General features: G+C 44.4%; 1 protein-coding gene across 4 annotated transcripts in view; it reads right to left on the bottom strand.

The window, feature by feature from the left end:
* LOC120297276 (brorin-like) overlaps positions 1-24,559 on the bottom strand; it is a 241,602-nt gene that overhangs the window by 119,365 nt on the left and 97,678 nt on the right. For all 4 annotated transcript variants that reach the window (XM_039319715.1, XM_039319716.1, XM_039319714.1 and 1 more), the window contains one exon: positions 14,299-14,428. In XM_039319715.1, the coding sequence (XP_039175649.1) occupies positions 14,299-14,428 (130 nt within the window). Of the gene's footprint in view, positions 1-14,298; positions 14,429-24,559 lie in introns of those variants that run through there.

Genomic DNA, 24,559 nt, shown 5'->3' with positions numbered 1-24,559 from the left:
TCTTTACTGACTTTTGCTTAACAAATAATTTTTACTAGAAAGACTATCCACAAAGAAGTGAAAGAGATGGATGAAGACCAGGAAAAGATTCTTGCTATGCTGAAAGCAATACATGTAACCATTCTTTTAGCTTGTGACAAAATGAGACTTAAAATAAAAGATCAAGATGCCAGCTCAGATGTACAAAGCCAAATTTTGACTACTACCAAAGAACTAACAATGCAGAAGATAACAGAAGAAGTGGGACAACCAAATATTAAAACAGAGGACTCAATTGACCAACAAATACAGCTGATGGAAAATCCAGAAAAGGAAGTGACAACACTGAAAATGGAAATGACTTTCTATGTGAACCAGAAGGAATTTGAGAAAGAAGCAGAACAGATTGAATTAAAGACAAATATATTAGAGCAAGCATAGGGAACTGGAATAACAGGGAGACAATTTAATAAATACAAATGGGCTAGTCCTTCCCAAAAACTGGCAATCAAATAGTCTCCTTTAACTCAAATAACATATATAAGAATAGAGGGAGATCTGTTTGATGATTTAAAAGTGCTGATATGGAAGCCTAGTTGGCAAAAGAAGAAAACTAGAATTAGGTTGAAAAAATTGGGACTGACTCATTAGAGGGGATTTTATATTGCCAATTAGTGGGCTAAAGGGAGATGTTGGGACAAGGGAAATTTTGGTTATTAGATTTAAAATATTTGGAAATTAGTCAAAAATAAGGATTTTATCGGTTCAATATTTAAAAATTAGATCTAAAAGGGAAAAGAAAATTAAATACTATAAATGTGTTTGATTTATTGATTATTCTGAGCAATATATATATAATGGTTTTTGTTTTATGAAAGGAGATATTGGGTTATTAAGTAGATGATTTAATATGGTGGGAAATAGATAATTCTTAGGAAATAGAACAAGGTTATATTTAAATAGATAAAATGTGGATATTATAGTTTGTTATGTAGTGAAATAAGGGAAATTTTGGTTACCCAAAGTCTGAATATTATAAATATCAAAGATTAAATTGGAATATTGACAAGAAATTAAAAATTGACTAAAATCATAACAGGATATGGATTGTTTATGAAGATTGAATGTAATTAAGATATGTATAAGCTAAAAATTTATTGATAAATGTAATAATAATGTCCTTATTGAACTGATATAATTAGAAATGTATCAACCTGAACATGAAACAGTAATTGTTAAAGGAAAAAGAGAAGAAATATTTGATGTTGTAGCCGAAGATTTGTACTAAGATTTTGTTATTGAGCTATTCATTAACCCAGTCACCACGTTGCTTTTTAAATATTCAAATGTAAAATTGAAAAATTAATAAAATATTATATAAAAAAGAATTTTGCCATAAGACTTTAGAAATAATAAATACCTCCCTCATGAGAACTAAATTACCTTGTCTACCCTAAATAAATCATAAGAGAAAAATCAAGATTTTATGATTCCAGAAATTGGATACTAGAGGGGCTAAAGATTCCAGGCATAAAAAAAAGAGAGACAGGCTTGCCTTTTGCCTTTGGTCAGCATTGCAGCAAAATGACAAAAACGATATGACAGCTGAAATGCTCTGGGAGATATATGAAGAATGGGGTCAGGAAATAGCAGATGTAATGTCAGCAATGGTCTCTGCATCTATGGATAGAATATGCCCAAAAGATATTTTAAAAAATGACTGATGTGCAAAAAAGAATATCTTAAGAGCAGAAATAGGCAACCCAAAACACTCAGAGCCACTTGGACCCGTTCCCGCCGAAAACAAAACACTGGGAGCCGCAAAACCCTTTTTTTTTTCAATTCCAATACATAATGATTTTCATTTTATTCCCAAATGCTACGTAAATACACAAATCCAGTATATTCTTAATTTGTTTAAAATATCTATTCTAATAATCACGCTCATATATATGTTTTCTTGCTTCCAATCTAAATCTTAATCCTTAAAACAGTCCATAAATCCAGTTTTGCCTTTTAATCCATTACACAATTTTAAATTTCTCTTTTCAGTTTAATTCTGGTTTTTCTTGTGCAAAACCCTTTTGATATCTAAAATGAAGATAACACTGCATATATCCTTTTTTACCTTTATTATAGGTATGTGTGTGTATATATGTATGTGTGTGTGTATATGTGTGTGTGTGTATATATATAGGTGTGTGTATGTGTATCATAAAGGTAAAAAAGAATATATACAGCGTTATCTTCATTTTAGATGTCAAAAGGATCTCTCTGTGTGTTTATCTCCCTCCCTCCCTTTCTCTCTCTTTCTCTTTCTCTTTCCTCTCTCTCTTTCTTTTTTGCTTTCCTCTTCCCCTCTCTCTTTCCTCTCCCTCTCTCCCTCTCTCTTTCTTTTTCATCTCTCTCTCTCTTTCTCTCCCTCTCTCTTTCTCTCTCCCCATCTCTCTCCCTCTCTCCGATCTTCTGCTCACCTGGCAAGCTGGCTTCAAGCTCTTCTCCAACAAGCTGGCTCTCTCCTCCCCTTCCTGCTTCCTGCAGAGACGCAGCAAAGGGAGGAGCCCCGCCCAATAAGCTTTTCAGCTCGTCGAACAGGGCGAGGCCACTCTCTTTTTTACACAAACACAGAGAGGGGGTGGCGCAAGTGCCTCTCTCTGTCTCAGCCTCTCTCTGCAAATGGCAGAAGAGGCTGGGAGCCACAGGAGAAGGCTTAAAGAGCCGCATGCAGCTCCGAAGCTGCAGTTGCCAACCTGTGTCTTAGAGAACCTATAGGATAAACAGTTGGATTTTCCAGGTAAGGAAATATGACTAGATGAGGTAATTCTACTTTTAAGGATACACTAATAGAATCTTGCAAATCTGATAGTACAAATCTCCTGCTGTTCTTTTACAACCTTTTACAAGATAGTATCCCTTGTCATACCCAAGGTCATTCCCACATATCTGTCAGAACCCATTCCTATTTCATTTCTACCTATTCCCTCTGACCTAAAAACAAATCTCACCTGGCCCTGGGTTCTGCCATACTCCCAAGGGGAGGGGGGATGTGCCTGTGGGGTTATTGCTTTCCCTTCCTCTATTTGCTACAATGTAACCTTTTGCTTCATTTATTGCTTGTGTCCGTTGCCCACTACAATATAACAATTTGATTCCTGCACTGTATCTCTCTCTGAACTTTCTTCTCCCTGTCAGCTAGGAAAAGGGGGGGAAAGAAATACAACCTCCGGAGCATGGCTTATTTCTCCGTTCTCAAAAGGAGGTGCGAAAAGCTGCTTGAACAGCATGCTACGACCGGAGCTGGACCGATGTTATCTCCCCTTTCCCCCAATGGACTTAACACATAGGAATTGGCCGGTTTGAACCGTCTGGATGAACTGTGAGGGGGGTTTGCTTGGGGACACTTTAAAGTATCAATTTGCAAAATAATCCCTCAGATATTGTCTATTATGCCTGCTATTGGCTAGTTTTAATAAAAGTTCCTGTTGGAGGAAACCGTCTCCAAAAGTTCTGCTTTCTTAAGATGTGGGATTGAAGAGGGTCCTTACAATATAATTGCATTGAAACAAGCTTTATCAATAGTGATTGGTCTATATGTGCCAAATGAGGGGAAAAGCAACTTTTTTGAGTGTCTTATGGACCAACTCTTGCCTTTTTCATATGAAAACTGGCTTATGCTGGGGGATTGGATTGGAATAACTTTGCCACTTTGGGATAGAACATCTACTAAAGGGATCAAACCATCCTAGGGCACACTACCAAAGTTATTTTTTGAAATGATGGATAATTTAATGCTAATAAAATCATGGAAGCATAAAAATGGCTCTGCAAGAGAATATACCTTTTTCTCAGAAAGACACAAATCCTTTTCAAGGATCGATATGATATGGATCTCTAAAAACTTAGCAAATAGAATTTTGAAAGTTGACAAATCTTTTTCTGAACATAACCCAGTTGTATTGGTCCTTAGAAAAAAGAATTTGAGTTATAGATGGAGATTAAATGAATCTATTTTACAAAAGGAGACAATTGTAGAGGACTGTAAAAAGAAATTACACTAATATTTTGATAACAACTTAGGTAAAGGGACAGATCTAATAACTTCGAGAGGGTAGTAAGGCAGTTACGAGGGGTTATTTTATACAATACAATCTGTTAGAGAAGAATTTTTTTTTGAAAAAACCCAAAAGATATTCAATGCAATTAGACAGAAAGTAATTGATCTACAAAAGTCACCTACGGATTCTAAAATTTTGCACCAAATTAACTTACTACGTCAGTCCAAGAAATAGAAACAAAATTGAGTTATGTGAAGCAAAGACATTTTGAGTTTGCAAATAAACCAGGGTGATGGCTGGCATATAGATTAAGAAAGTAGAGGGAAAAGAGAATGATTGAAAAAAATTGTGAAGATAATAAAATAATAACTGAAATGATCAGATTAAAAAAATCTTTTCACAATTTTTATTCTAGTTTGTATAGGATGCAGAAATAGGTCAAAAATAGATGAATATTTGCTCAGACAAAATTTGCCGAAACTTTCACAAACTCGGAGACAATTTATGAATGACCCAGTAACTTCCTTTGAAATATGAGAAGTTATAAGAAAAATGAAATTAGGCAAATGCCCTGGCCCAGACGGACTTACAGGTCAATATTATAAATGTTTTGAAGATGAACTTCAAAATGTAATGATCTCTCCATTAAGAGATGTAATTACATTACATTATATTATATTATATTATACCCCCAATATGGACAGAAGCTAATATTGGGTTTCTTCTGAAGGAGGGTCAGGATGCCCCAACGATAAAGAATTACAGACCAATATCGTTATTAAATAAGGATTATAAACTATTTGCTGCAATTTTGGCAGCAAAGTAAAAAAAAAGTTTTACAGGTATATATTCAGGATGACTAAGATGGCTTTCTGCCAAAAAAGACAGCTAAGGAATAACGTGAGAATGGTTTTGAATACTTACACTCAGGGCTTTTTTTCTCATAGAGTTCCGGCACCTTTTTTGGATGGAACCTTGTAGGGTAGGCAAGGTGGATTGTATAACGTGTGTGAGTTCCACCACCTTTTTTTTTTAAGAAAAAAAGCACTGCTTATACTACCACAACAAACAACAGGCAGCTTTAATATTCCTAGATGCTGAGAAGGCCTCTGACAAGTTAAATTGGGTCTTCATGTTTAAAGTTCTGCAAGAAATAGACTTTGGGGGGCATTTTATTCAAGGGTCAAAGCTATTTATATATTACAGCAAACAAAAATTGTTATTAATGGTGATCTAACTAACTCGTGAAATTTGAAAGGGTACAAGACAAGGATGTCTGTTATCTCCACTGTTGTTTATTTGAGTCCTGAATAGAGATATCAGGCAAGATAAGAAGGGGCATTGTCTTACCTGAACGCCTTTTCTCAGCACAGGAGATGGAGAATCCACTAATGGGACTGCTTCCTTCCTGCGGGAAGGAAGCAGTCAGGTCCGGTGTCACGTCCCTAGGTACCACTTGTTGGAGGACCCTCCGACTAAAGGAGGCCTCCACAGAGGCAAACTTGTCTAGCTTGCAATTCCTCACAAATGGTGAAGGCTAAGACCATGTTGCCACTCTACAAACTTCCTTGATGGCCGCCTGAGTGGTCCATGCTGCAGAAGTAGCTGCACTGCGCATCGAGTGGGCCATGACATGACACAGAACTGGCAGGGAATGCGACTGGTACACCCCCGCAATGCAAGCCCTGATCCATCTGCCTATCGTAGAGGCAGACACCCTCCGTCCCTTAGAAGAATGATGAAAGGAAACAAAGAGGGCTTCAGAAGTGCGGAAAGCAGCCGTCTGCTTGATATAGCAGCGGAGGGCCCTATGGACGTCTAGAGAATGCTATTGCCATTCCAGGTCATGAGACGGATTAGGGCAGAAATCTGGAAGTATGATTTCCTGAGTCCTATGGAACAGAGTGTTGACTTTTGGAATAAAGGTGGGTCCAAATGAAGGACCACCCGGTCCTGAAGAAAAATGAATAGGTCATCCCTGATGGAAAGTGCCACCAACTCAGAAATCCACCTGGCAGATGTAATCACCACCTTGAGAGACAAGGATCGCAGATCACAAGTTCTGAGAGGCTCAAAGGGCGGCCTTGTGAGGGCCTGTAGAATCTGCGGCAATTCCCAAGAGGGATACTTATGAATTACGGGGGGTTTGGTGTTGGTGGCGCCTTTGATGAAGGAGCGAATCAGAGGATGTTGACCTAACGGCACCAAGTTGTCACAGATAAATAAGGTGGAAAGAAACGCCACCTGCCTGCATATGGTATTAGGTGCCAAGCCCCTGTCAAGACCCTCCAGTAAGTAGTCCAATATTTGTGGAACTGTTAAATCCGAGATAGTCAAATGGTGTCCTTCGCACCACTGACAGAAATTCTTCCATGTGGAATCATAGATACGGTTTGTCGCAGGCCTTCGGGAGGCCTGAATCATGGAGATGATGCCTGGTGAACAGGATTCCTCCAACAGGATCCGGCGTTCAAGTGCCAGGCGGTTAACTGGAGCCACTGAGGGTCTGGATGATGGAGAACCCCCTGGCTGAGAGAAATGCGACCTGAGGGAATCCTCCATGGAGGAGACCTGGAGAGGCTCACCAGGTCGGCAAACCACGGCCTCCGTGGCCAATATGGAACCATGAGGAGCACCTCTGCCCTCTCCTACAGGAGTTTGCGGATGACAGCCGGAATCAAGGGGAGAGGAGGAAACGCATAAAGCAGGCCCTCCGGCCAAGGACTTCGAAGACCATCCACTCTCTCTGCCCCTGGGGACGGGAATCTGGAGAAGAACCTCAGGAGTTGGGAGTTCACCGGAGAGGCAAACAGGTCTATGACCGGCAGGCTGAATCTGTCGGGTATCTCCGTGAAGAGGTCCAGGAGCAGGTGCCATTCTGAGTGGTCCACTGTTGACCTGCTCAGGAAGTCTGCCTGTCAGTTCACCTCCCCTGAGATATGGTCAGCTTTGATGGAGGCGAGGATGATCTCTGCCCAGGAGCCCAACAACTGGGCCTCAGCCATGAGGGTCCTGGAACAGGTACTCCCTTGCCGGTTCACATGGGCCTTTGCCGCCACATTGTCCGTAAGGACCAGCACGTGTTGCTTCACAACCCTGTTGCGGAAGTGGTGGCGAGCCAAGTGTATGGCTCTGAGCTCCAACCACTTGATGTTGTGCCTCAGGTTTGACTGGGACCACCACCCTTGAGCCAACTGCGACTGAAGGTGCGCTCCCCAACCGAACAGACTGGTGTCTGTCATAAGCGTGAGCCAAACGGCCTCCTTGAAGAAGGACCCCCTGGCTACCGTTGGTGAGGACCATCACCTTAGAGACTGTAAGGTCTGGGGAGGGACCCTTACCCTTTGGTTGGAGGAGCTGGTGCCCAACCTTTGGAAGGGGAGCAGGAACCACTGGAGATTCCTGGAATGTAGCCTGGCCCAGGGTACAATCGCTATGTACTATATCATCTTTCCCAGAAGCTGGGAAAGAACTGCAAGCAACACTACGCGTTCCCTGCATACTTTGAGGACCAGGTTCCAGATACTGTCCTGACGTTCCTGGGACAGGTAAATCTGGCAGCTGACCATGTCTATGATGGCACCTAGATGTAAGAGCCTGGTCGAGGGAACTGTCTGGCTCTTTTGAAAGTTTACTGAGAACCCGTGGTCCTGGAGGACCCTGATCACCAATATCAGGTCCGACTGGGCATCCTGGAGGGACGACAATTGGATGAGGATGTCATCCAGGTAGCATTGAATGTGTACCAGTACCAGTCTCAGGTGTGTGGGGAGTACTGCCAGGATCTTGGTAAACACCCTCAGAGCCGATGACAGGTTGAACGGCAGGGCCCTGTACTGTTAGTGATGGCCTATATAAGTGAACCTGAGGAACCGCCGGTGGCCGGGGAGGATGGGGATGTGGAGATATGCTTCCGTGAGATCTATGGATGTCAGGAAGTCCCCGTTTCTTATGCTTCCCAAAATGGACTAGAGTGTTTACATCTTGAATTTCTGGTATGCAATACGGAAATTCAGACCTTTGAGGTCTAGAATCGCCCTCCATCCTCCCGAGGTCTTGGGAACCACAAAGAGAATGGAATAAAATCCCCCGCCCCTCTGACTGGCCGGCACCAGTTCTATGGCCCTTATGTCTAAAAGATGACAAATGGCCTCCTGCATGAGGCCCTTCTTTACGGGGTTCTTTGATTGAGGGCAAGAAATGAAGCGTTCTGAAGGTCTGGACACGAATTCCAGGGACAACCATGTTGGATGGTTTGCAGGACCCAGGAGTCTGTGGTGGTGGCCTCCCACTGATGGGCAAAGAGGGACAATCTGCCCCCTATGGGAGGGGCTACCCGAGAGTCTCTTGGACCTTCTAAAGGGTTAACCCCCCCAAAAAGGCTGCTTGCCCAGGTACTGTTGTCTAGGTCTGGAGCTCGATCTGTCAGGTGGGCGATCCTGTCTGGCCACAAAGGGGCAAGGGGGCTGCACGGAGCCCGAACTCGCTCCAGACCAAAAGGACTGCCTGCGGGTGTAAGAATTGGAACACCTATCAGCGCGCCTGCTGAGGTGGGTCAATACCTGCTGCTTGTCCTTGTTCTCAGTCACGTAGGGTGCTAGGGCCCCTCCAAACAGCAGACTATCCTGATAAGGGGCTGCAGCCAGATGCCACTTAGATTTGGCATCAGCTTGCCAATGTTTGAGCCATAGCATACACCGAGTTGTAACATTGGAGGCCATGGTCCTGGAGGAGAACCTAGCCACATGCAGAATTGCATCGGAGACATATTCCGATGCTGTGACCAGCTTGCTCAGATCTTGATGTGTGCGTACATCCTCCAGAGGCAACCTAGCCTGAAGTTGATGTAGCCAAAGGAGAGAGTACCTAGTGAAGAAGAATGTGCAAGTAGCTGCCCTTATGGCCCATGCCGCTGCCTGGTGAGACCTGCAGAAGGTCAATTCCCATCTCCTGTCCTCGGCCTTCAGCGCCTCGGCCATATTGCCGGAGAGTGTGAATGAGGACAAGAAGGGGGCCAGGGGTTCATCCACTGTTGGACCTCCAGTGCGTCAGCCAAGTCTGTTGCAGCACTGAACAATTTCTTGTCCATTCCCCCAGAGGAGGGAAGGTGCCAGGGGAGACCCATTGCTTCCGAAAAGTGTTCAGGAAAAGAGATGGACAAGGGACATGGTGTTGAGTCACAACTAGCCTAGAAAACACCGGGTTCAGATCTGAAGCAGGTTCAGGGTCCGACTGAGGAATCCTATCGGGGCCTATATTGGCACTGGCCTTGCAAAGCAGAGGCAAGAAAAGAGCTGGGTTAAAAAGACCTCCAAATGGCAGGGAGGGGGTCCAGGGAAGGGTCCTCCTCCTCTGACCATGGTATATCAGGTTGTTCATAATTCAGAGGAGATGAAGCTCTGCTGTAAGAAGAACGGGATGGTGAGGGAGGCCCATGGTACTCTAGTGCTCCCGACTGGTGAGGGTAGGATGGGGGAAAAGATACCATTGATTCGGCTCTCGGCATGTGGTAGGACCTGGCAGCAAGCACCCAGTCAACCGCCTGAGAAATTAGGGTTTGAACGTGATCATCAGGAGGGATGGTTTCGGGCTCAGTTGCACTGAGTCCAGCAGCCGTGGGGGTGAAAGTCGCCTCTGGGCCTGAATATGGGACCTGCGGCGCCAATGGAGGTTGGTGGATGGTGGGACCTTGATCCACCCCAGGAGAAGGGGGGGTGAGGTGACCAGACCCCCTAGGCAGAGATCAAGGGCCCCAGTGAAAGATCAAAGAATGAGGCCTCCGCCTGTTCCGCCTTTGCCCTGGCCTGTTTCTGCGCTTTGGAGAATTCTTTCTCCAAAGCCTGGTACCTCCTGCTGGCCTGTTTCTCTGCCAATTTAGAAGGCTTCCTGCCGGAGATGGCCTTAGCCTTGGCCTTGATCCTGCCTACCACCTCCTGGTTGGAGGATCTGTGTCTTTTCCAACTAGTGGATGGAGGTGAGGTATCCTTAGGCTGGGGAGCCGTGGTATCCTCCATCCTGAGGAGAGTTATCTCAGGAGTGCTGAGAGGTAACTCTGGCAGTGGATCAATTGGCAGGTAAGTAGTTGGAGCAGGGGAATGTTAATGTTCACCCTGCTCCCCTGGCCACCAGACCAGTAATGACCCTGGGGGGCTCAGATGTGTCTACGGCCGCGGCAATGTCAGATAAGTGACGATAGCCAGCTTGCTCGTAGGATGCGAAAGTGGTGACAAGGCCAGCAAGATGATGAGTGTCAGCACAGTATGCGCAGGGGGTGGATCTGCAGAGTTGGCACAACTACTTGCGTGATGACCGCAATCCAATGCACAGCTCGCTAAATGGTGGCCAGTAGGGAGATGAGGTACCAGATTGAGGCCTGTTGGGGCCTAGTTTATGCGACCAGCCTGTCAGGGCACATAGTGTCCCCTCTGAGCGAAAGACTCTCCCTGTTTCAGGAAAGGGAGTCTGAATGTGAACTGAGCTAGTCCCAATCCTGCCCTCATATTCGGCGAAGGAGAAAAATTCAAATATGTAGGCCGTACAAGATGGCAGCCGTAAATCTTCAGTTCCTCCCTCAGTTCCCCTGTAGGGGGAAACAAGGCGGATTATGTGATAAAGTCAGGAATCCTCCCCCCGAGCGCCCCTGTCGTATCTCTTGGATGGTAGCTGCGGCAGCCACATGTCCAAAATGGCAGCCGCACTGATGGAATTGCCACGGACCCCAGTGGGGTCTGCAGGCCAAGGCCTGCACAAGCCTTGTGAGGCCTAGGGAATCACCTGGCTGCCGCATGCTGAGAAACGGTCGATTTAGCCACGACGGATTACCACGCGGCTTTAAAAATGGTGGCTGCAATGCGCAGGGAGAGCCTTCCGGTGCCTCCAGAGAGGCTGGTAGCAATGGGGGCTAGCCGGTTTAGGCATGGTGGAGCACCACGCAGCTTTCAAAATGGCAGCTGCAATGCCGCGGCCGCAGGGAGAGCCTTCCGGTGCCTCTGAGAGGGGATGGAAGCAAAGGAAGGGCTCCTAGAGACAGAAGGGGGAGGGGTGTAGATTGCGGCGCTAAGCGATAAAAAGGAGAGAGGAAGCCTCCACTCCTCCTGGGAGCTGGGGAAAATAGGTAAAGCCTCTGACAGTCAGCTGTGGTAGCACTAAGCCCAGCGCTACTCAGGAGACTGAAATCTGATGAAGGCTAAGAAAATGGAGAATTCACCAATGTTTTTGTCTATCTTCCTGATCTAGGAGCCAAACTTGCACGTCTGTCCTGGGCTGAGATCAAGTCGAGACTGGGTGTGTCCTAGTCCAGGACGGGCGTGGCAAGTTTGACTGACTTGATCTAATGGGCAGGAGAAAATAAAAGGTATTAATGTTAAGAAGGAAGTTTATAAATTGAAGGCCTTTGCTGATGATTTGGTGACATTTCTGCAAGACCCAAAAAATAATATCGATGAGGAAACTAAATGAGTTTGGATCCTTGGCTGCTTTCAAAATTAATAAGCAGGAAACATCAATATTGATTAAGAATATGACAGCACAGGATGGTAATATACTGACTAAAAAGTGCAGATTTATAGTTGAGAAAAAGATGAAATATTTGAGGGTTACATTAACAACTCAAACACAAACTTATTCAAAGATAATTATGTGCCTCTCTTGAATGGCATCAAAAAAGATTTATTAAGATGGGACAGATTGCATTTATCATTACTGGGTAGAATTTCTGTTATTGAATGTTTTACCAAAGATGCTCTTCCTGTTTCAAACATTACCAATACTTGCAACTCATACTCCATTTAAACAATGGCAGAGGGATATCTCTAAATTTATATGACAGGGGAAAAAAACGAGAATTAGATATAAATTATTGCAAGATGCTAAGGAAAGAAAGGGTTTGAGTTTACCCAATTTGAAACTGTATTTTGATACTTTTTGTTTGGTTTGGCTAAAAGAATGAGTAAACCTTTAGAATAAGAGGTTGGCATGATTACTTGTGGTATGATAAAGTTAAACTAAATGTTGATTTTAATAACCATTTTACTAGGTGTACTATTTGGAAAGTTTGTAATAAACTTTCAAAAATTTGCCACTTTGGGTTTCCCCATGAGAAGCCTTTTTTAGAAAAGAGATGGTGATGAGGCCAAATTGGTAGACCTATGGTAAAATAATATTTCAAATCCAAGGAGGAGGTAGAATCAGAAGGTCATGTTTGCCATTGGTTTACATATATGAAGTTGAAAATAAAATTTAAGTTAGATAAAAAGAATCATGGGTTTAATTTTGTTAAAAATGAACTGGAAACCCTACTGTGCAATAGTGATGAACATATTATTGCTAAAGTTTATAAAATGTTATTGAATTTGAATCTGGAAAATGAATAAGTTAAAAATTGTATGATTCAGTGGGCAAGGAATTTTGGGTACAATATAGTGCTTGAACAATGGGAAAATATGTGGAATAAAGGATTAAAATTTACATTAAATTATAATTTAAAAGAAAATTTTTATAAGATGATGTACCATTGGTACATAACACCAGACAAGTTATCAAAAATGTATAAAGGTACATTTCAATGTTGGAAATGTAAAGATAAAGAAGGGACTTTTTATCATTTATGGTCGACATGTGATAAAGCAAGAAAATATTGGAGCAGGATTCAAATGTTAATGCAGAAAATTCTTAAAGTGGATATAGAAAGAAAACCAGAGACTTTTCTCTTGGGGCTAATGGACAAAGATCAAAAAATATGGAACTTTGATGTTATATATGCTATACATGTTGACAGTAGCAAGATTACTCTACACTCAGAAATGGAGGGCTACGTTGATTGCCATAATGGAGGAATGGTTACAAAAGCTGATGTGGCTAGCAGAGATGGCTAAACTAATCACTGATTAAAGAAAAGAATATGAACACTTTTATTGCCACATGGAAACCGCTTCTAGACTTTGTGCTTGAGATGGAAAAAAAATGAAATTTTGATTTTGGGTTTTACCCAATTAGATAGACTTGATGTTATTGAAATGGCTAGCGTATATTATTTATATTAAAAGTAAAAAGTTGAGATTTGAAGTTGATATTCTACTTTGCTGCACCAAGTCAGAAGTCAATGCCTTTTTTTCTTTTTTTTCTCCCTTACCTCAGTTCTCTATTCCCTTTTCCCTTCCCCATGTTTTCCACTATTTACTTTTGTATTTTCATTGTATCGTATATTATAAACTAATAAAACTTTTAAAAAGAAAAAAAAGAAACAAGCTTTATCTGATGCTGAAAAATTAGAACATCAGGATGAAATACTGAAAAATGAACAAAATGGATTATAAGAGATGACAGTTAAAATAAAAAACAGTGACCTGGATAATGACTCCTTACTGGACTTACAAAAGAGGTTTATTAAAGCCTTGAAAAAGCCTTTGGAATGGGAAAAGAATATCTGATCAAATTTGGATGCTTGGCAACTGGCATGTATTTATGATTGTTGCAGCACCAGGGGTCATGTGATTATCTTTTGTGAACTTCTGACAAGCAAAGTAAAAGGGGAAGCTTGATTCACTTAACAACTGTGTTGCTAACTTAACAACTACAGTGATTCACTTAACTGTGCCAAAAAAGATTGTAAAATGGGGCAAAATTCTCTTAACAACTATCTTATTTAGCAATGGAAATTTTGGGCTCAGTTATGATTGTAAGTTGAGGACTATCTGTAATCAAAAACCTTAGTTATTCTGAAATACAGATTAACTGTACCAAAAGTAAAATAAATAAAATAAGTTTGAAAATATTGGAAGATAATAAGAATATGACAGGAAAACTGTATAAATTAACACAGATAGCATGTCCAGGTTTTATACTTAACTCAAGTGAACACTTAAACCAGAAAGATATGCAATATATATTTCAAAACAATCTATTAAATCAATAATCTGCTATTAGATACATCATTTAAACATAATGCATAAATTAAAAATCAGCAAGTCAAACATGCAACATTTTTTTATTGTCCTTGGTGTGTTCTCCTACATTTCTTTTTCTTCTTTTTCTTAGTTTCTCTATGTTATCTGAAGCAATTCTTTCTTTAGGCATTTTACACTAAGAATATGGCATATTTCAATTATGTTACATTTGCTCAGCTTTATACTTCTGGATCATGTGCAGACAAAAATGATTTTGGAATGTACTTATTCAGCTAATGACAGCATGTACCAATGAGGCTGGGGTTCAGTTGGGGGAGGGCTGAAGTGCTTATGCAAAGACATTTGCATCTGTTACCTACCATTTTTGCACATGGGACAACACTGATCTGGTTCATATACAGGATCCACACAATCAGTCTGAGGACAAGCAGACACAGTGCACACTACTTCACCATTGGCTTCACAGCGACATTTCTCACAAGATGAAACCTAAAAATAAATCAAAGCATGTTAAGGTTAAGGTGCTGAAATGTAAGACTCTGCCTCAGCTGAATCTCTCAAGAAAGCAGAACTCTTGAAACTGGCATCATTTCAACAGGAATTTTCATTGAGAGTTAATGAAAGCAAGAGAAGGCAGGCAGGATCTGAAAAGCCTGCACAAATTTGCTAGGTTGCACACCAAAATTTAAAACCCCTCCCAACTGCCCAGTCCAGAAGAGCCAATCCAGAGGTGTTAAAATGTTGTGAGAATTCAGGACGGATAAGTGATAAGAAGATATTTCCCAGGTATTTCTTCTATGGTGAAGCGGAGCAGATAGCCTGGGCAATTCCCTCCCCGTTATATTCCCCAGAAAGATACTTCAAAGCGAAGAGGAACTGAGTAAATAAAACAAACTAAGCACAGTACAATAAAGTAGAGCTCCAAAGGTTTCCCCTCCCCTCACAATGGCAGTGTTCTGACAGAGATCTATAGGGACCTGACATGAAAATTCTTGATTTAACTCTCAAACTTTTTTTTCTGCTAGATCTTTGAGTTCCACCAAACTGAGAGAGAGAGTGAATATAGTTGCAGAATGGGGGTTTAAGGGATACATTTAAGCTAGGATTTGGATTTATATATGGATTTATATTCTCGGTAGAATTATAAACATGCAAACTAAAAAAGATAAAAGGAGAAAGAAAATAGTTGCTGTGTAACTACATGTGATCCTTATTTAATAATTATTCATTCAGGGACCATTTGAACTTATGACAGAGCTGAATGTATCTAGATCTTATCTAGAAACTAACAACATTAATTGCATTCTGTTGTGTTGCCTTGAGGGCTTCAAGTGTACACTGATTGGAGCATAAACAGCAGGTATACATACATGTTGCCTACATGTCACCAGAACTGCAAAGAGCAGAAGCAACTGGATAGCCCCATTTCTTCAGAAGGTCTCTGGATATTGTACCCTTGTACAATATCAATGATTTCTATACTTCCAAGCTTTCATCAGCCCCAAGTGCCAACTCCTCCATTGCTTCCATCTAGTGTTGGTTCTTTGTAGCTTTTTATAGATCCATTCTGCTTTCAAATTCTTCAAAGTTTTTTGTTAATCCAAGGAAGCTTTTCCTGGATTTTATTCTCTGCTGAGCTGTTGCAGGCCATGGAACGGATGTTGTCTAGATCAGAGGTCCCCAACCTTTTGAGAGGTTATTCTGTGGACCAGAGGGGGTGTGGTTTCATGTACTGCATCCGTGGATGGATCTTTGCTTGTTTACATGGACTGGTTTCTGGCATGCTGTGGCCTGGTGCCAATCGATGGCCCGGGGGTTGGGGACCCCTGGTCTAGATATTGATGATTTGAGTCTGTCTCTGTATGCTACTGCTTCTCTGCAAATAGCAGGCAGGGCAATGCTGGCTAGGTGATAGATATTATCTAGAAGGATTGGTTTAAGTAAGGCATCTGGTAATAATTCTGCTAGCTTCATTCAGAGCAACATCTACTTTTCCAGCATATGCTGATTTATACCAGACTGGGCAGGTATATTTGCCTGCTGAGTAGCAAAGAGCTAAAGCTTTGTCTTAAGGACCCTTGGTTTAGCACCTCAAATAGAGCTCATTAATTTCCTGACGATGTTATTTCATCCGCTCACCTTCGGTTTAGTGTTGGTACAGTGCTGCTTATATGTAAGGGCCCTAGCTGGAGTGACTTCTAAGTATTTAGGCTGTGGCAATGTTCCAATAACATCCCTTTCCATATAATATGCAGCCTACTTATTGCAAAAATGAAATGTACATACCTGAATTTTTGCTGCATTTGGTCTTAACTTGGTCTTAACTATCACAATAGTATCGAACCAGCTCAATCAGGGCTTCAGTTAAACATTGTTCAACCTCATGGATGAAGGTAAATATATGTGTCCCAGAATAACATTGTAGGTTCTAATCTGTGTCAGTCAATCTAGGTTGTTGAACCTTCTCAAATGTTTTTCCCTGTACAGCCATTGCTTGATCATCAACATATATATATATTTATTGCTACCTTCATGAAGTGGCTAATAATTATGTAAATATTAAAAAAAAACCTTGGAGCTAATACACTACCCTATGGTAAGCCGTTCCTTTGGTTCCTCTATCTACTTTGCCTTCCTTGGAACTCCACAAAAACCATACGATTCTGAAGCAGATTCCTTTTTCTTTCTTTTTCTTTTTATTATTATTCTATCTTGAAAATTCCACTGTATTGAACAGTGTGTTCTCTAGGTATACAAATATTACAATATAAAAATCATCACATTCACAACAATCTTATTAGAATATAATCATATACTAAGAAGTAGCAATCATTTTGTTAAAAATAGTATTTCCCACAATAACATTAATTGTATAACAATTAAAATATTTACTAATTCGTTATAGGTCTTCCTAACATAATCCACATTTTCTCATATTTCCAACTTTCTAACCTCTGTTTTTATCAGCTAACCATTGTTAAAATAAGTCCCATGTTATATGGTATTCAGTTTCTTCTTTTTCTTTAATCTTTAATGTTAACCTATCCATTTCTGCACATTCCAGTATTTTTTAAATTATATTCTCCTCTATAGGGGTTTCTTCATTTTTCCAAAATTGTGCATATACTATTCTAGCTGCTGTTAACATATGTAAAACTAAGTATTACCTTTATTATACTTCCCTGGAAACATGCCTAATAAGCATATCTCTGGTTTTAAATCTATATGTTGTTTTATCATTGTGTCAGAATCCAATTATATTTCATCTCTAGTTATTGACTATGGAAAACCCCATTTCTGCCCTCCCTGGATTCTGTCATACTACGAAGGGGAAGAGGGATGAGCAAAGGGGTTTTATGGCTCTCACTTCCTTCCTTACAACTTCAAAGGGACTGAATGTGGAAATCACCAAACGGATTAACCATAACAATGGGGCTCATTACCTTTCATGTACTCCTCTCTGAAGTCTCCCTTCCGCCGGCCATGAGGAAAAAGGGGGTGAAAATGTAACGCCTGGGATTGTCACTGGATGGCAGGCTGGGGGGGCTGATTGGGACCACTTAAAACCTTCAATGGGAGGACTTGGGCCTCAGGTCCTGTCTAGAACGCCTGCAACCATCTTCTCTTAATAAAGATGCCTGTTGGAAGAAATATTCCAAGAGTTCTGTCTTCTTAAGATGCAAACTGGGGTGGGTCCTTACATTAGACAGGACTTGCAGAATTAGTCCACCTGGAAGGGAGAACCTTGCTGGGGGACTTTGAAAAAATTACCACGTCAGACGATGGAGGAGGGAAGGGAGAAAACTCCCCGGAAAGGGAACCGCTGCCCCAACTGAAACCCTGCCAGATGTCAGGATCTGAGAGGTCAGATTCCTCAGGAGAAGAGGTGGTAGAGAGACGGGACCACAAACCTCACTGGTCAATGGGCGTTGGAAAGAAAGGCAAGTGGGAAAAGAAATCAAGAAAGATGACCCTGAGACAGGGGGCCAAGCAACCAGAATGGAAGCAGGAGATGGAGAAATCCCTGCCCACAAGTGAAGAGGAAGGGAGCTGGGCATCGTACTTGGGCTGGATCCTACAGAAAACTATCGACCTGATGAAGAGAACCCTCAGCTCCCTAGGAGAAGAGAATTCTGAGCCCTACGGCTGCCCCAGCTCCTGGAACCGCAAAGGTAGAGACACCAAGGGGGAAGTGGAACCTGCAGCCTCGGGGACATCTGCTGATCCATTAGTCCCCACTTCCCGCCGACCCGCAGATGGCGATCTGGATTGAAGACACTACTGACAATGAAGGCACCGATCCATTCAAAGACTCACACCGCTGGACGTGAGATCCAAGGGGGAGCCAACACGCTTGGGGTTTTTCCTAACCCAAGTCCTCAGCTACATGAAGGAATATGGGCGGGACATCCCCAGCGACAAAGCCCATATCCGGATTGTGCAATCTGCCCTGGACGGGCTGGCTGCAGATTGGGTGGTGAACTTGCACGACTCCAATGCCCCAGAGCTCAACGATTTCAACTGTTTCATGTCCTCACTGAGAAGGTGATTTGAGGACCCCTTGGCTGATCGCAAAGCCCGCAAAAAGATCAAACTGATGAGACAAGGCAAACGCCCGGTAGCCGAATATACGCAAGAATTTCGGGCCATTGCCAGCAAACTGAACTGGCTGGAAGACATCCTCCTTAGCCATTATAAAGACGGACTAAATTAAGACCTATATGATGCTTGTCTGCTCCAAGGGGACCCACACCAACTTGATGAATGGTACGTCTTGGCAGAGGAAGAAGAAATTGACATACTGAAGAGGTACCAGTGAGGAAAACAATGGAGCTGCTCCCCGCCTGAGTTGACATGTGAACCAGTGAAACTATCGGCTACTACCAAGAAGCAAAGGGGCGTTGTCTTACCTGAACACCTTTTCTCAGCATGGAGATGGAGAATCCACCAATGGGTTTAGACTGTATTCCTGCCCAATCAGATCAAGTCAGCCAAAGTTACCATGCCCGTCCTGGACCATAGAGATCCCAGTCTTGATGCGAGCGAAGCCATTGACTGACAGCAAGACATTGTGGCTCACAAACTAACTGATCCTAGGCCTAGATGACCTACGAGGGTGGGTGTGGATTCTCCATCTCTGTGCCGAGAAAAGGCGTTCAGGTAAGACAACGCCCCTTCTCCAGCACTGGAGATGGAGAATCCACCAATGGGACATACCAAAGCCTACTGTCCCTGAGGGTGGGGAATAGACTGGACTGGTGTGGCACTTTGGTTTACAACCTGTTGAAGAACCCTCCTACTGAAGGAGGCCTCTGCAGAGGAAAACCTATCGATCTTATAGTGCCGAATGAAGGGCGATGGCGAAGCCCATGTGGCTGCCCTGCAGACTTCCTCAATGGAAGCTTGAGTGGCCCATGCCACCGAGGTGGCTGCACTTCGAGTGGAGTGTGCTGTAACCCGTCTTGGAACCAGCAATGACTCGGCCTGATACGCCCCGGCGATGCATGCTCTAATCCACCTGACAATGGTGGAAGAGGAAACCTTCCGACTTCTGGAGCGAGAGTGGAAAGATACAAACAGGGCTTCTGACTTGCGGAATTCCACTGTCCATGAAATATAGTACCGAAGAGCCCTGTGAACATCTAAGGTACGCCATTGTCATTCCAGGGCGTGCGATGGATCTGGGCAAAAATCTGGCAGCACTATCTCCTGTGTCCTATGAAATAAGTAATTGACTTTTGGGATGAAGGTAGGGTCAAGTCGAAGGACCACTCAATCCCTGTGGAAGACACACAGGTCCTCTCAGATTGAGAGCACTGCCATTTCAGAGATATGTCGTGCCGACGTGATAGCCACCAAGAATGCCACCTTCTGGGACATGTACCAGAGGGGTTCAAAAGGTGACTTGGTAAGAGCCCATAGGACCCATGGTAGCTCCCATGAAGGGTACCTGTGCACAGTGGGGGGCCTGGTGTTAACGGCCCCTTTTAGGAATGAGCGGATCAATGGGTGATGACCCAACGACTCCACTGAGCGACAAGTGAGGACCATGGAAAGGGCAGCGATTTGCCTGCGTAATGTGCTTGGGGCCAAGCCCCTTTCCAGACCATCTAACAAGTAGTCCAAGATATTGGGAATCGTAAGTCCCTCGATGTACAAGTGCCGGCCGGAGCACCATGATTGAAAATTCTTTCACGTGGCCTCGTATATCCGATTCGTGGAAGGATGGCAGGAGGCCTGAATTACTGTGATGACTCCCTGTGAGCAACGCTCCCTAGCTAAGATTGAGCACTCAAGTGCCAGATGGTTAACTGGAGCCATTGGGGCTCTGGATGAAGGATGACCCCTTGGCTGAGAGAGACCTGATCCAGAGGGATCCGCCAGGGGTCCGTGAGGGAGAGGCTCATCAGGTCGGCAAACCAAGGTCTCCTTGGCCAATACTGAGCCACCAGTATTAGCTCCGCTCGCTCCTGAAGAAGTTTGTGTATTACCGCCGGGAGGAGAGGTGGGGGGGGAAGGCGTAAAGCAGCCCCTGCAGCCATGGGCTCCAGAGACCATCTGTCTGTTCTGCCCCTGCTGCTGGGAACTGGGAGAAGAAGCGAGTCAGCTGGGCATTGGACAGGGACGCGAAGAGGTCTACCAGTGGGAGACCGAAGCAGTGACAAATTTCTTTGAAGACCCTCAGATGTAGATGCCATTCCAAGTGATCTATCATTGTCCTGCTCAGAAGATCGGCCTGAGTGTTCGCTTCCCCTGAAATATGATCGGCCTTGATGCAGGTCAGATTCTGTTCTGTCCAGGATCCTAGTAAGAGAGCCTCAGTCAACAGAGTCCAAGAGCAGTGCCCCCTTGGCGATTTACGTGAGCCTTGGCTGCCACATTGTCCGTGAGGACCAGTATGTGTCGCCGTGCCACTAGGCTGCTGAAGTGACGAAGGACTAGATGGATGGCTCATAGTTCGAGCCAGTTTATGTTGTGTTGGAGATCCGATGTGGACCAACGGCCCTGTGCCCACTGAGACCGAAGGTATGCTCCCCAGCCAAATAGGCTGGCATCAGTCATGAGTACTAGCCTGTCTGGCTCTTTGAAGCATGACCCTCTGAGCATGGCTGGAGACAGCCACCACGTGAGGGAGCGCAACACCTGTTGTGGGAGTCTTACCCTTTGTTGAGATGCACTGAGGTTCTGCCTCTGGAAGGGAAGCATGAACCATTGTAGTTCCTGGGAGTGGAGTCTGGATCACAGTACAATTGCTATGGCTGAAATCATCTTCCCTAACAATTGGGAGAGGCTGGCAAGTGTTACTAACCGACCCCTGCGTATTTGGAGGACTGACTCCCTTATCCTGTCCCGGTGTTCTTGGGATAGGTAAACTTGGCACTCCACCGTGTCTATGATGGCGCTGAGGTGAAACAGTCTTGTTGTGGGAACCAGGTGATTTTTGGGGAAGTTTACCAAGAACCCGTGGTCCTGGAGCAGCTTTACCACTAGTTCGAGGTCTGATACGGCGGATTGGGTGGATGATGACTGGATTAATATATCGTCCAGATAGCATTGGACTCTGACTGGCACCATCCTTAGGTGAGCTGCTAGAACTGCCAGGATCTTGGTAAATACCCTGGGAGCTGATGATAGGCCAAATGGGAACGCCCTGTACTGAAAGTGGCGCACCTTGTATGCGAACTGTAGAAACCGGCGGTGGGCCAAAGAGATGGGGATATGAAGGTATGTCTCTGTTCTGTTCCAGCCTATTGCCGTCCTTGTTAATTTCACAAGGACAAAACCCCTGCTGCTGCAATAGGCTGGAGACTTACAAACAAAAACAAAAACCCCTTTTAATATCGTAGACAAATCTGTCAAATACAGCAAACTTAAGTCCAAAAGAGCACAATGAAAAACAAACAAGAAATCACAAGAGAAGTCACAGATCAAGATTCCAAGACGCGGTTTTCAAACGGTTGCCTTCAGCAACCAGCACCACCCACACCTCCTCCCTTTAATTAGCAGTCCTAAGGCGGTGCCTCCCTTTGCCGTTTCTTCTTACTTTGGAGGTGCTTCATTGACCTCTGTTGCCTTACTCTGGCTAATTGATGCCACCTGCGTGCGTCAATTAGCAAGTCCATCTGTTGTGATTCTTCCAAGTCTGATTCATGCTCCTCACCCAGCTGAGCATCATCAGAAACACGACTGGAGGGCCCAGGCTCTGCATCCAACTGTGAGTCCTGTACTTCAGAGCCTCCCTCTGACTCTGATGGCCCTTCAAATGCCTCCTCCACCTCCTCCTCAGATTCCTCCTCCTCAGCTGTTGGGAGCACAGGCTGGCACTGAATCAATACTATCCTGCACCGTAGGGCCCTGCCCCCAAGTCTGCCGATCCAGATGCGGTCGAGATGGGAATTGTTCATGAAAGGCAGTCACCAAGGCAGGAGCATTAACGGTAGACGCATCCTCCCAGGTGAACTCCTCCGGTCCGTAGCCTTTCCATTCAATCAAGTATTGGAAGCGTCCTTTCACCCAACGGGAGTCCCAAATGTTGGCAACCTCATACTCGGGGGCACTGTTTCTGTCACGTTGTTCCGGTGGGGGCAGTTCGGCTCGGCAGAGTGGACACGCCGATTGCTCAGGGACCAACAGAGAACGGTGAAAGACCGGATGTACCTGCATGGAATGCAGAGTTAAGTGATAGGCGACCAGATTGATGACAGCCTCAATTGGGAACGGTCCGACATATCAGTGATCTAATTTCTTGGTTGGCTGGGTTGATGGTAAATTCCTGGTGGACAGCCATACCCGATCTCCCACCGATAGTGGAGGCGTATCCCACCTTGACCGATCAGCAAACCGTTTGTAGTCAGTCTTGGCCTTCTCCAACTGTCACTGCACCAATCGATGGATCACCTGTAACTCTGCCAGGTAGTCATTCACTGGTGGTTCCGGTGCATCTACTGGGGAAAGAGGAAAAAACCAAGGGTGATAGCCCACATTGGCTAAGAATGGTGTCATCTGCGTGGAAGTGTGCTGAGAGTTATTGAATGAAAACTCAGCCACTGCCAGATAGTCCACCCAATTGTTCTGCTGCTGACCGATATAGCAGCGCAGATATTGCTCCAGGATTCCAATGATCTTCTCGGTCCCTCCGTCAGTTTGAGGATGATGTGCGGACAAGAGGCAGATCTTGACATCCAGCGCCTGCATCAACTCCTGCCAGAAACGGGCTGTGAACTGGGCCCCTCTATCGGACACGATCTTATCAGGAAGACCATGCAGACGGAACACTTGCTGGATGAACATGCGAGCGGTAGTGCAGGCAGACGGTAAGCCACGGCATGGAATGAAATGTGCCATCTTGGTCAACATGTCAACCACCATGAATACCGTCGTGAATACAGAAGACGGGGGTAGATCTGTCAAAAAATCCATGGACACCACCCCCCAGGGTCTTTCGGGTGTCGGCAAGGGCTGCACTAGTCCACGTGGGGCCCGTCACTGACTTGGCTTGCCTACAGGAAATACACAATGAGACGTAGGTCTGAACGTCATGTCGGATTCAAGGCCACCAGAAGGTATGGGATACCAAATTCAAGGTCGTGAACAGGCCAAAGTGCCCTGCTGCTGGATTATCGTGGCTGAGGATGAGTCCTCTGAGCGGCCCTCCAGGCACATAGAGCCGATCACGATAGTGGAGGAGTCCATCCACGACTGTCCATGGTGAATTGGGCCCCACTTCCTCCTTTCGCTGAGCCACCCACCCATTCTGCTGCTGGGCCTTCTGAATCCGAGCCCATACATCTATTGGCTCTCTCACGCAGCAAAAGACTCAATAGGGAGCACTGTCCTGGCAGAAACTTGTCTTCTGCTCGGGAATATTCGGGCTTCCTGGACAGAGCATCCGCTCTTTGATTGTGACCGCTTGGTATGTACGTCACCCGGAAATTGAACCTTGCAAAGAAGAGAGACCATCGGATCTGGCATTGGTTCAATTTCCAAGTGGTCTGCAGGCTTTCTAAATTCTTATAGTCTGTCCAGACCTCGATTTGATGCCACGCCCCTTCCAGATGATGCCTCCAGGTCTCGAATGCCACTTTAATGGCCAATAGCTCCTTCTCCCAAATGGTATAATTGCGCTCCGCCAGATTCAATTTCCGTGAATAGTATGCGCAAAGAAAGAGGGCACCGCCGGGCGTCGTCGCCTAGAGTAACACCGCCCCAATGGCAATGTCGGAGGCATCCGTCTCCACGACAAATGGCCGTTGCGGGTCAGGGTGCTTCAGGATGGGCTCCTTCATGAAGGCTTCCTTCAAAGCCTGGAAAGCCCGTTGTTCTGGAGTTTCCCACTGAAACCGAGTCTTTTTCTGCAGGAGCCGAGTAAGGGGAGCTGTCATGGTAGCAAATCCGGGGATGAAAGTCCAATAATATTTGGCGAACCCAAGAAATCACTGGACATCCTTCACATGATGTGGTGGTTGCCAACTCTGCAAAGACTCCACCTTACTCGGGTCCATAGCGATGCCCTCAGGAGAAATGTGATGACCCAGGAACTCGATAGTCGTCTGATAAAACTGGCATTTCTCTAATTTAGCATAGAGCTGATGTTCTCGAAGCCGCTGCAAGACCTGACGG

The sequence above is a fragment of the Crotalus tigris genome, unplaced genomic scaffold (genome assembly GCF_016545835.1).
Source record: "Crotalus tigris isolate CLP2741 ecotype Arizona unplaced genomic scaffold, ASM1654583v1 scf7180000023612.410070, whole genome shotgun sequence".
NCBI lineage: Eukaryota > Metazoa > Chordata > Lepidosauria > Squamata > Viperidae > Crotalus > Crotalus tigris.
The sequence above is the reverse complement of the archived record's forward strand: the minus strand, read 5'-3'. Positions and strand labels throughout refer to the sequence as shown.